General features: G+C 40.8%; 1 protein-coding gene across 5 annotated transcripts in view; it reads right to left on the bottom strand.

Moving 5' to 3' along the window:
• Positions 1–39: 39 nt before the first annotated feature.
• nhsa (Nance-Horan syndrome a (congenital cataracts and dental anomalies)) overlaps positions 40–11,485 on the bottom strand; it is a 67,634-nt gene continuing 56,188 nt past the window's right edge. For all 5 annotated transcript variants that reach the window (XM_085398352.1, XM_085398354.1, XM_085398353.1 and 2 more), the window contains 5 exons: positions 10,979–11,171; positions 8,651–8,782; positions 4,293–7,139; positions 3,382–3,505; positions 40–3,299 (listed from right to left, as the gene is read on the bottom strand). In XM_085398352.1, the coding sequence (XP_085254478.1) occupies positions 2,675–3,299; positions 3,382–3,505; positions 4,293–7,139; positions 8,651–8,782; positions 10,979–11,171 (3,921 nt within the window). In that variant the 3' untranslated portion in view covers positions 40–2,674. The remainder of the gene's footprint in view (positions 3,300–3,381; positions 3,506–4,292; positions 7,140–8,650; positions 8,783–10,978; positions 11,172–11,485) is intronic.

Below are 11,485 nucleotides of genomic sequence, written 5' to 3'. Positions count from 1 at the left end.
TTGATCTGAAGTAGCCAGAAATTAAAGATACATGAGACATTTTCAAAGCAGTCACATTTATTCATCTTTTTATACACATTTGCTAAGCAGCCTGTTGTGCTAGCAGTTGGCTTTGATAGGATTTACTATGGGATTTCAAGAATGCTTACTAAAAAATAAATACAAGACAACGTGTTCCACAGCTCAAAAATATACAAAGGTCTGAAATTAATGTAAACTTTAAAAACATGTTTTTTTATTTTACATAAGAAGCAATTCAACAACCTTTGTAACAATTCTAAAACGTTATTTAATTTACAAGTTTGTACAAAAACCCCCACTAAAACCTACAAGTACTGTATACAGAGGTTGGTCTGTATCTAGATGAAATGCATCTAGTACCGTAAGTTTAGTTCTTTATTATTGGTTTGTTTTCAAGAACATTTCAGTCAAGTAAACGACAACAGTTCAATGCCACCACGTGTTTTTAGCCTTTGGTAGAAGCATTCCTGTACTTCACTCCTAAAGCATCCTCGGGGTGTGAATATTATTAAGGGAAACAGCTGCATGTACACATCTATAAATATCTCCAGGTACAGCAAGAGACAAAAAACTTCACAAACATCATTTTGTCAGTGCAGGAAAAAAACAAAAAAGTTGGAATGAAGGTTCACAGACTTAACTCATTGTGTACCCTGTTATATAGTGTTATTAATATGAAAATTAAAAGGGTATTGACAGCATACCTACAGGGAAGAACAAGGCTTCTGCCAGTTTTGCATAATGTTTGAGTACCATCACTCCAATAAGCTCCATGTACTTATAAAATTATGGTGAATACATGGGACTAAAATATACCAGGGTTACAACCAAAACCTTACATTTATATTTTTGGCATTTAATTACATTTTTAATGAAATTTTATAATTAAGTTTCCAATTTGTCTCTGTAACCAGTGTCTCGTATAAGATCTAAAACACATCTCTTATGAACAAAATAAGTATGTGAATAAAAAATAAAAATTCCAGCACTTCATTGCATATTTTTGATCAAAGGTTTTTTGTGTATGTTATAAAAATAAATATATTTAGATTGGTTTGAGACAGAAAATATAGAAGTTATAGTTTTTTGAATATTGAGGGGCAGAAAATGCCAAATCCAGACATTTCTCTTTTCAAGAGACTTAATAACCCGGCTCCATATTTAACCATACAATCAAAAATCTCACAAAAACACTCAACTTGCTGTGACCTCAGCTGCTTCATCACATATTTTCTCCTGTTGGATAAAATAAGGCATATTTGATCCTCTGAGTACTTTCCACTTGCCTCTTTCGACAATGCATAAACACATCATGTCAGCAAACCAGAAATGACCATTGGTAAGTTTTTCTTTATGACTTCAGCATTCTTTTCCAGCTCTCCGAGTTCCCTGCCTCGAACTTTTTGATCACTTTTTCATGTCCCATGTTAACACCTGCTCCTTTCTTGTCTCACGAGATTGTCAAGTTAGTGCTCGGCTTTGACACTTCCTGTCTCACCAATAATTACGTCTACCATTTCTTGCTATATGTACAGTATGTTAAAATATTCTAATAATAAGCTTTGATATAATTTAGTATATGACAAACTGAGTAAAATATACATAGTATCAATTCTGTTTACAGGAAATATGAATAGGGACTGAATGTTGACATTTGTCAATTCTGATGTTCATTTTGAGGGTATTAAAATCATTCGATGTAACTGGTTAGAGGAAATGTCCGTCTAATTGTATTCACAGAATACATACGGTTAATTATAACAGATCAACTTCTCTTGCTTATTTCTAAAAACGTTACGTTGTTGGGTTGGGTCTACAAGACTTTGGGAAATGTGCCTTAAACTAACAGAACAGCTATTAAACTCATTTCCAGCTCCATACTTTTATTTGCAGACTCTAGAGTAGCTTAGAGTGATTCACAGTTCATAATAATGCTTATTTATTTTATATGGGATGGTACCGCCTCTGACCATACTGGGGATCTCCATTAATTCTGACAGAGTTTTAGGTCAAAAAAGATTACTTTTAGGTGCACTGACCTCATTATTATACCTTGAACTCTGGCCATGTGTTGCTATGAGCATCACATATATATGGAAGCCTGTTTCCGCCACAAAAAAAAAAAGTATTCATAACTCCAAATTTCGAGTTATCTTTCTCAAAAAGTAACTTAACATTTTGACTTACTTTTCTTCAAAATTTTGAGTTAGTAACTCGCCATATCCTTCTGGTTAACAAGAAAATGACGTCATTCACGTAGATTACTGATTGGCAAAGCTAACTCTAAATTTGGAGTTACTTTTCTTAAAATTTTGAGTTAATAAGTCAAAATTCCATACATATATGATAGAAAATAAAGAAAAGAAAAATAGGTCCCCGTTTAAATTTAGAACTGAGAAGATTTTCCGGTTTGTAAATCATATTTTTCCATGTAATGCAGACGCAAAACAAGAGCCAACTGTTCATTTCATAAAGATGTTTTCTTAGAAATGCAGTCTGTATAAAACACCATCAATTACTAAATTTATGATTTTCTTTAAAAAATGTTCACGTTCGTCTAATTTTCTCTCCTTCTCTCCTCATTCTGGTCCATCTTTTTTTGTTTGTCTGTTTGCTGTAAACTAATAAAATTACTTAATTATTGCTTTTTTTTTTATGTGGAGCCCTGCGATGAGTGGTCGTCATGAGGGCTCCCATCCGAGTTCTCTGTCTCACCCTCAGAGATGGCCTGCATGGGCGTTGAGTACAGCCTGCTGCGCATGCTGTAGCGGCTGCTGTTGGCAGGTGGTGGGATCCTGGAGCGTCCCTGCCTTGAGGCCGCAGATGTATGAAAGGATTTCGGTGAAAAGCCCTCTGCGTTGGTTTTCAAGTAGGGGCTGGAAAGGTGGTCTTGTCCTGATTGGGGCTGCTGCTGAGGGAAGGTGTTGTCGTCGGGGTGTATGGGTGACTCCATTAGAGTGTCTCCAAGTGATTTAGGGGTGATGGGACTCTTGAGGATCTCTGTAGCTGACATGCGGTAACTAGTGTCGGAGCGGCTTCCTTTCTTAAGCAGCAGTAGTTTGAACTCCTCGTTGGAGGTGCTGGACTTTTTTGCATTCCTGTAAATGGGACCGGGGACTCTGTGCAGGCCAGGTGGGGTCACAGCGGAGGAAGGTGATGCCACAGAGATAGGGGAGCTTGCAGTGCTGTTAGGTGGCGTGTTCCCCGAAGCGCCACCGAGGCGATTCCTCACACCCAACTCGGCAGAGTCTTTTCTCCCCAACACTTTCCTTTTAGACCTGAAGAAGACCACATTGATTAAAGAATTTCTGTACATTTTGAGTATACACAAACAAAATCCTATCTATCTAAGATACTAACCTGTGTATCATAGCGAATAAATCCTCAGTGGTGCGAGACTTAGTGGGGGACAGAAACACGGTGTCATCCTCTGGCCTTGACTCATCATGCACTGAGGACAGAGTGCTGTCACTGAGAGTGGAGTCTGTTAACAGGAACATTTCACACATATGAATATACTGCATCCTGTATATTCCACACTAACCAACCATTTAGCAATTTTTCATAATTTGTTTTGTTCAAAAAGCTCATTCAATTATTAGATATATCAAGTTTCAGCAGCTTTTGTATAAGTAAAATTACAGAAGAGATTCAGTTTACATACATAAAAAAGATCGTTTCCGCACCCTTAAAATTTATCTTGCACCTCCATCCTAGAACTTTTATTCACAATTAACAAGCTCTATGATCCTTTACAGGGGTCAGCAATTTTTTGAGCCATAAATCCTATTTCAGAGAATATTCCCACAATTGGAAGAACTTAGGGACAAAAACAGGCAGAATTGACCTCCATCCACCCATTTTATTAAATGTTTATCCAGCTTACAGTCTCAGAGGGGCTGCAGTCTACCCCAGCAGTCACAGAGCAAAATGAAGGGTACATCATATCAGCCTGAGCAGGTTGCCAGTCCCTCACAGGAGCAGAGAGAGGCAGATAACCACACAGTCTCACATCCAAACCTACAGGTAATTCAGAATCACCAGTTACCCAAACACACACACAGCTTTGTGTCACAGGAGGAAGTCCAGACAGGCACACAGAAAACATGCAAACTCCACACAGAGATGACAGACCTTATTGCTGTGGCAGCGCTAATGACTGCAACAGACAGTACAGAGGCAAAAAGCAGGAGAAAAAGGTGCAGAGCAGAGAGTTGCATTGAGTACAAACTGGGGTTGAGGAGGGGATCACAAGGACATTAAGTCATTACCTTTACTAAAATAGTCCTCCATGTCTGGCATGGACTCCTTGCTTTCCTGTGAGATACATTCGGATGACTCGCCCAATGAATCCATTTCTTTGCTGTCTTCATTGCTGATTGGACTGCTTTGCAGCGTCTCCAACTGACTGTCAGTAGCAGGCACTTTATCCTGACTGCTGGGTCTATTGGGGGAACTGTGTAGGACAGGAGGAGGAGGAGGAGGATACGCCTCTTCTTCTTCTTCACAGTGCTGTTGCTGTAAAGTCTCAGACTGTGAGCTGAAGTCTCCGAGGCAGGCAGGTGTTTCTGGCAGCTCTCTACAGGTCTCTCTTTCTTGACTTCTGGTTTGTTCGGGGACTTCTGGACCTTTCTGGTTCAAACATGAGTCTGACTGGAGCCTGACTGTTGTCACACACTTTGCAGGAGCCTCTTGCTCCGGCTCGTTCCTTGTCTCAGTCTCACATGCTGACCTTCCACTTGTAAGCTCTTCATTTGAGGTAAACACACCTGACTCCTTTGAGGATAGGTGAAGATGATGGTGGTGTGAGTTGTACAGTGCGGGACTCTTAAGCTCTAAAGATTTACTAGTGGAAAGTTTGCTAGGTGAGTTCACAGTGGGATATTGGAATTTGGAAGTGGTGTGATTTTCATGCTGCTCCTTACTGATCGATCGGAGGTGTACTGAGTTCAGCACCGTGGGCGTAATGGACAGGCAATAGGCGTTGAATACCTCTGGGTTGTGAGGTACTATAGGCTTGGCTGACACTGCTGCTTTTTGTTTGTTTTGGTGAAGGATTTGCATCTGGGTCTTGTAAGCTGTCGCCTTGTTGTTGACGCTGTGAAGGGCACTTAAGTCGAGATGAGAGGGAGGGATAATTGGCAGCTCCAGATCTCTCTTTGAGGTTGCACCATCCCTAGAGGACAGTGACTGAAGTGAAAGTGATGAGAGAGAGGACTTCCTCTCTGGGACTTTGGGCTTCCTTTTACCACTTGATGGAGACAGTGGCCCAGGGAAAAAGGTAGAGGGAAATGAGGAGGTGGGTGTTTCTGATTGACTGGAGTAGCCACTGGATGGGCTTGCCAGGCCTGCCAACTTCTCTGGGGATATGAGCTTGAAATCTTCCTCGACTGATGGAAGTGAAGGGGTGGTAGCTCTGGAGCCAGACTGGGACGTCTGCGACTCAGAGCTATCCTGTGACTTGATGCATTCAATAACCGTCGTACCTGTAGCTGTGCTGGAGTTTGACAACGATCGGTAAGGATCTGTGGATTTCAAATCATTCAGGAGCCACAGATCTGCATAGTCTGACTGCAAAACCCCCTCATCCTTAAATGAATGTGTATCTGTGGAGACTAAGTCGGGTAGATCAGCTGAGCCCTCAACCCCCCAGCCTACCCGGGTTTCTCTGACCAGTGAGGAGTTTTCAGTGTGAGCCAGAGAGCCAGACAAAGCCAGCTGCAGTTTCCTCTCCTTTGCAGACAGATGAAGTTGCTGCCCACATGTAATCTTTGGTTCTTTCTTAATAGGGATGTTTCCCTCACTGCATATTTTCCTTAAGGAGGAGCTCCTCTTAGGTGGCGATGGCTTCACCTTTGGTTTTTTTAAGGAGAGGCAGCGTCTTCCCAGTGTCATGTGACCACTTGAGTCTGACAGGCCACAGTCAGTGCCTGAGGGTGCATAGTTATTATAAGTGAAGCTTTGGCTACCTTTCAAGCCGCAGTCAAAGTGCATGGAGGTGTAGTAACCTTCGTTGTCCACAGAGTAGTGCGAGACGGTGTCTGCTTTCTCTGACGGTGGTTTGTCGGAGAAGCTGCTCTCACAGGTAGCCATACTGGTGAAACTGGGGCAGCCCAGACTGCTCTCAGCCTCTCTGCTTGGCTCGGGGCTGAAGCCCTGTGACCCCGGAGGCTCTGGATTGGGGTAACTCCACTCCCCCTCGATGGGATTGCTGACACCAACTTCTTCTAATATGTCCATAGCTGTGGAGGAGAAGGAGCCTGCTCTTTGGGTCCTGAGGCCCTGATAGTGGTCCAGCAAGAAGCCTGTCTGGTCATCGTTAGTATGAGTGGCAGCGTTTAAAGAGAGCTCAGAGTCACAGTGGGAGGAGCCGGTCAGAGGTGGAGATGCGGCAGGAGGGATTGTTTCTGATGTCTGGGAGGGGCATGTGGAACTGCTCCCGCTCCAGTTCCCGCTGGAGGACTGGTGGTCCTCCTTATGGTCTATCTGGCCTCCCAGCACTGCTGCAGCAGAGATGGAGTGCATAGGGCTGCTGAAGGTGTCCGAGCTAGATGAGATCTCACAGCTGCCCATGTCAGCTTTTCTAGGCAGGTGAGATCTGGTCCGTTCCATCCAGCTGCGCTCCGGACTCTGTGACAGCTGCTTGTACTTAAGGCTTCCTAGCTGGTGTTCAGACATGGCCTGGTCATCAGTACTCTCCTCTTCATCCTTCAGAGTCAACTTCCTAGAGCCAGTCAGAAACCCCTCAGTGTCGAAGGGGGAAAGGTCCTCCTCATCGTCGCTGTCGTTATGTCCGTTGTCCAACATTCGGCTGGTGTCTCGGGGCAGACTCCGAGAACGCAGGTGTGCTCCAACGGAGGCACTGAACATGGCGTCCGAGGTCTCAGGGAGGGAGGAGATGTTTCCTGCAGAATGTGAGAGGGAGAGGGAGACTCCCTGGCCTCTCTGGAGCCTGATCCTCCTTCGAGATGGTGCTCCTGAGATCAAAAAGTCTTCTGTCTGACAACCCGAGTCTCTGGTGTTGAGATGGCTGGCAAACTCTTGCATGGAAGGGGTGATATCTGCACTGGCGTGAACTATCACTGTCCGCTCTCTGGAGCCAGGAGAGTCATCAGAATCTGTGAGAAGCAAGACGCACACAAAATACAAGAATAAGAAATTCAAATGTCTTTCTTCATGTATTTAAAGGTAACCTGTTATAAAAAAAATACTTTCAGGTGCTCCACTTGTCACAAAGTGTCACCACAGGAGGTGGTTGCACGTTTGATTTGGCAGATCTTTACACTTTTGCCCTTCCTGAGAGAAACTGCAAGGGATTTGTGTCTGTTGTAATGCTTGTCTTTATGTTCTGTCATATATAAACTGCTACAATTGTGGATGCTCAAATCAAACATGGCCAAAGTTTCAAATAAGAAAATCAAGTATATATGTAGAAGTAATCCTTGTGAGTCAAACATGCTTGAAATACTCTTTCAGGCAGTTTTTCTATTCTTGGTTTGTGACGATATCACTGAGAGGGATATGCCAAATATGATAATTTCAGCCATACAGTGGAAGGACCTGTACAGCTTGTTTTGGACAGGACGGCCTGCATTAAGGCCCAGAAAAACATAAACAAGCATTATTTTGAACTGTGAATCACGCAAAGCTACTCTAAGCATGGTCCAAGAAAACTAATATGGAGCTGGAAATGAGCAGTATGAGTGGGGTGGGGGAGTTCCAACCGGCACTTTGCATCTTCCCATCTTATTTTCCATCAACTCTGCTGTTGATGGTCCAATGAAAATATTATAGGGATAGTTAACCACTAAATACAGTTTGCAACACTGATAGATGCACACTTCTTAATACACAGTTAAATTTGGTAGCTGTAGTTTGGTAGAAAGAAAACAGTACCCATATGAAGTTCTTTAAATGTATTTTTTGGAGAACCACTGTATTCAATAGAATACATACATCTACAAGTCTGAATTGGGTACTAACTCAGTCCAAAACAACAGTGATGAATAAATGTGTAGTAGGTAGGTATCGTGCTGTCTAAAAAAATCTTAAAATAAACATTTTCCCTCTTATTATAAGCTTCTGGTATTTTTTAAGTCAGGGGAAGCTGTTTGCCAGCCACAAGTAAATGCAAAAATGCAAAAAAAAAAAAACCATCCTACTTAATACCAGATACTAGGCCAATTGTGTGGTGGAATTAAACGGCATTCAGCAAACATGAGAAACATTTAAACCCCACAACTATGAAAAGGTTGTGAAAAATAAATGCTAACAAGGTCCACTAGGTAAAATCAAGCAAAGCAAGCATGTGACAAGATTACCACAACTATGCACAGTAATTGAGGAGCAGTTTGGATTTGTTTCAGGATAATTCAAACAATAGTCAAAGTAGTCCAGATAGTATTTTAGTAATTATCTGAGTTAAAAAAAAAAATACTATTTAACTATGCATTTAGTTCAGAAAGCAGTACTGGCCAATGTGAATTTGGTATTCAAAAATACCTTATAATTGTAACATATGCGCTTGTGCACTACACTCACTATTAGTTCTAGTAACTACATAAAACAATAGAGGAAAAACGAAACTGAATCAAGTTTGTGTTCGCATGTGTCAGTTTAAGGAACATACCTAAGTCTCGCTGCACCTGTCTCGGAACGCCGGCAACAGTCCTCCGTCTCCTCAGCTTCCGTCTCCTCTGAAGCAAAGACTGCGAGTGAACGAGCGAGCAACGCACACTAGCATCTCTGTCAAAGCCAACCCCTGCAATGGAGACAGCACATCTGAGGAATCTTTGTTTGGTGGCGACTGCAGAGATTCCTTCTTTAACTCTCACGCTGTCACATAAAGAAACATTTAAGGTGACGCTCGGCCATACCAAATTTAGGTGTTGCACAAAAATAGCAGTGAGGAGTGGAGCAAAGAGATCTGACAGAACTCAAAGTAGTAAGTTATTTACTGCTTAACGTAATGACAAAGCAGTAATTGTAAGAAACTTTGGAAAAGGACAGAAAACAAATGGTACTGATGATGGGTTTTGTACACATAAGAGAACTCCTGATGTGCAGGGTTCTGCTTTCCCTCTCTATATGATTTACTGTCATGTGATTGCAGGTCAGAGCTTTCAGCTCCATAGCGATTGCTGTGCTTTGCTTACAATGTGCATTTTTTACCCTCCACTGTCTCTGACTCGGCCGGTGTTGTTGTACAGCTCTCCTTTTGAGTGAAAATGAGCGAGAGTAAATAACGTCAGGCTGCCCTTTTCAACAATCTGGACAGAACTAATCAGCATTCATGTCATTGCATCTCGCCTCTTTGCAACAGCAGGCACAAAGCGTCAAAGGATGAGAAACAAAGTTAACTGGGCACAAAGCATGACTTGCACATTGAGAGTGACTGGAGCAACATTAATTGTGGCTTCTTTAGTAGTGATTGAACTGCAACACTTCCTTATATCTTCCAGGTACTTCATTGTTTCAAGAAAATTAGACAGTGAAAAAAATTTTAGTATCATGAGGAAGAGCCAAAACCAAACATTGTTCATTTGAGCACATATAGTTAACTTCATCTCCCTTTTAGTTTTCAATTTATGTTTTTAGTTTTTTTTAACAGTTTAATATACTTTTAGTAAATAATTTTCAAATGTTTAATCACAGTTTTTAGCAAAATACTGTCCTGTTTATCCATTAACCTAGCTTACAATGTTGTTAGTAGCATTAGTTAACAGTTTTAACTGTTAATCCATAAATTTAGCTTATGTAGATAACACCTTTTAAATAAAAACTTTAGGTTTAACTGCTCACCAACTTAAAAAAAAATGGCCAACATATTAAACTAATATTTCTTCTTCTTTTTTTGGATAGCATTATCTAATATTTTCAGCTGTTAATCCATTTAGCTAAAAATGATTATAGCTATTTGCTAACAGATTGACTGTTAGGACTTACTACTTGTAATTTACTAGAATTTACCAATTTTTATAAATTATGCTGAACAATTAATCATTTTTTTGTTGCTAATTTATAACAGTGTTATCTAAAAAATATAACAGCTGTTTACATTATTTACTACTGCTTTTCAGCTCCATTACTTTCAGTCAGGTTAATAGTTTTGCTAACTTTTAACTAGATTAGCTAATTAGTAATTAGTAAATCCCTAACTTATGGTAGAAGTAAAAAATATTACCTTTTTTTTTTTTTTTTTTTTATACTGAGTGTTAGCAAGTTGTGTCGCTACTCTAAAAATATAGCTATGGGAAAGTGATAGCTTAGCTTGCCAGCTCTAGCAATCAGAAGAAACAGAGGGAAAGAGCTAGCTTAGCACTATGTACAAATCAACCACCCCCATGACCTATAACGAATATGGGTACATAGGAAGGTCAGCATGTAGAACTACTGCTATAATGGCTAATTGGCCTGAAAAAGGGGATGATTTGTTTATTTTAGCATGACTGAAAACAAAGGTTAAACAATAAGCTTGGCTTTGCTAAAATGTATATAAATCCAACTAATCTTTATATCACTTTTTTTTTTTTTTTTTTTTTGAGCAAAGGAAAAATGTAAATTTACACTTTTATGGCAAGACTGGTGCCTTAAATTTCATTTTGCCAAAAATCACAAAATTATTTTTAAACACTTCAGGTTTTGTAAAGATTTGAAAATACATTATATGAGCTGTAATTACAATGTTTCAGAGCTGCCTCTACGCTGTGCGTCTTTGCTTTTTCACCTTCCAAAGTCAAGCAAGCTGGCTCCTTGTTTCCAGTCTTTATTCTAAACTTAATATAAGCTGGTTGTTGCTTTGTTGTCTGAGTGGTATCAATATTCCTATTTAACACTAAAGGAAAAAAAGTTTATATGCAGGAAAAAAAAAAACCCAGAAAGGTGGCTGCAACTGCTGACAACTGCACACCACACCTTAGTTCAGTCACAACAATCAGATTCAGTGATTTCAATTTACCGGTCACATTAATGGGGATGACACATGAGGTGATGACTTGGGAATTGCTTTTCATTCTCTCTTCTGGAGTGGGCAGCGGCAGAGCTTTAGACCAGTTAGTCTGCTTGTCCAGGGTGGAGGGGATGTTAGGGATGGGAAACTTAGACCGGTGACCTAGAGCCACCCCGTCAGAGTCGGGGTCAGAGGGCGCAGCCTGCAACAGATGGATATTTGCATGGTTAGATTGTTAAGGTTAGGCCAGCATTACATGAAATATGGTTTGGCGGAGTTAGAAAGTGACCAAACTCAGCTTCAGGAAGGGGAATGTGCTGATTAAAGTAAAGGATTAGACTGGTATTGTCCAAGTGTTTATTTGGGAAAGAACTGAAGAGTAGATGAAGAGATTAGTGTCTTATTAATAATCTGCAGCAGTCAGTGCTCCCTTCTTTGCAGGCAGAACAGAGGTAAATCAATACACATGCCCTTCCAGCTGCTGAGTTTAATGTTGGAGTGCAAAGAAACCATTAA

This window comes from Rhamphochromis longiceps, linkage group LG23 (genome assembly GCF_057381845.1).
Source record: "Rhamphochromis longiceps isolate RC_006_pf linkage group LG23, R_longiceps_female_GT1.1, whole genome shotgun sequence".
Classification (NCBI taxonomy): Eukaryota; Metazoa; Chordata; class Actinopteri; order Cichliformes; family Cichlidae; genus Rhamphochromis; species Rhamphochromis longiceps.
The sequence above is the reverse complement of the archived record's forward strand: the minus strand, read 5'-3'. Positions and strand labels throughout refer to the sequence as shown.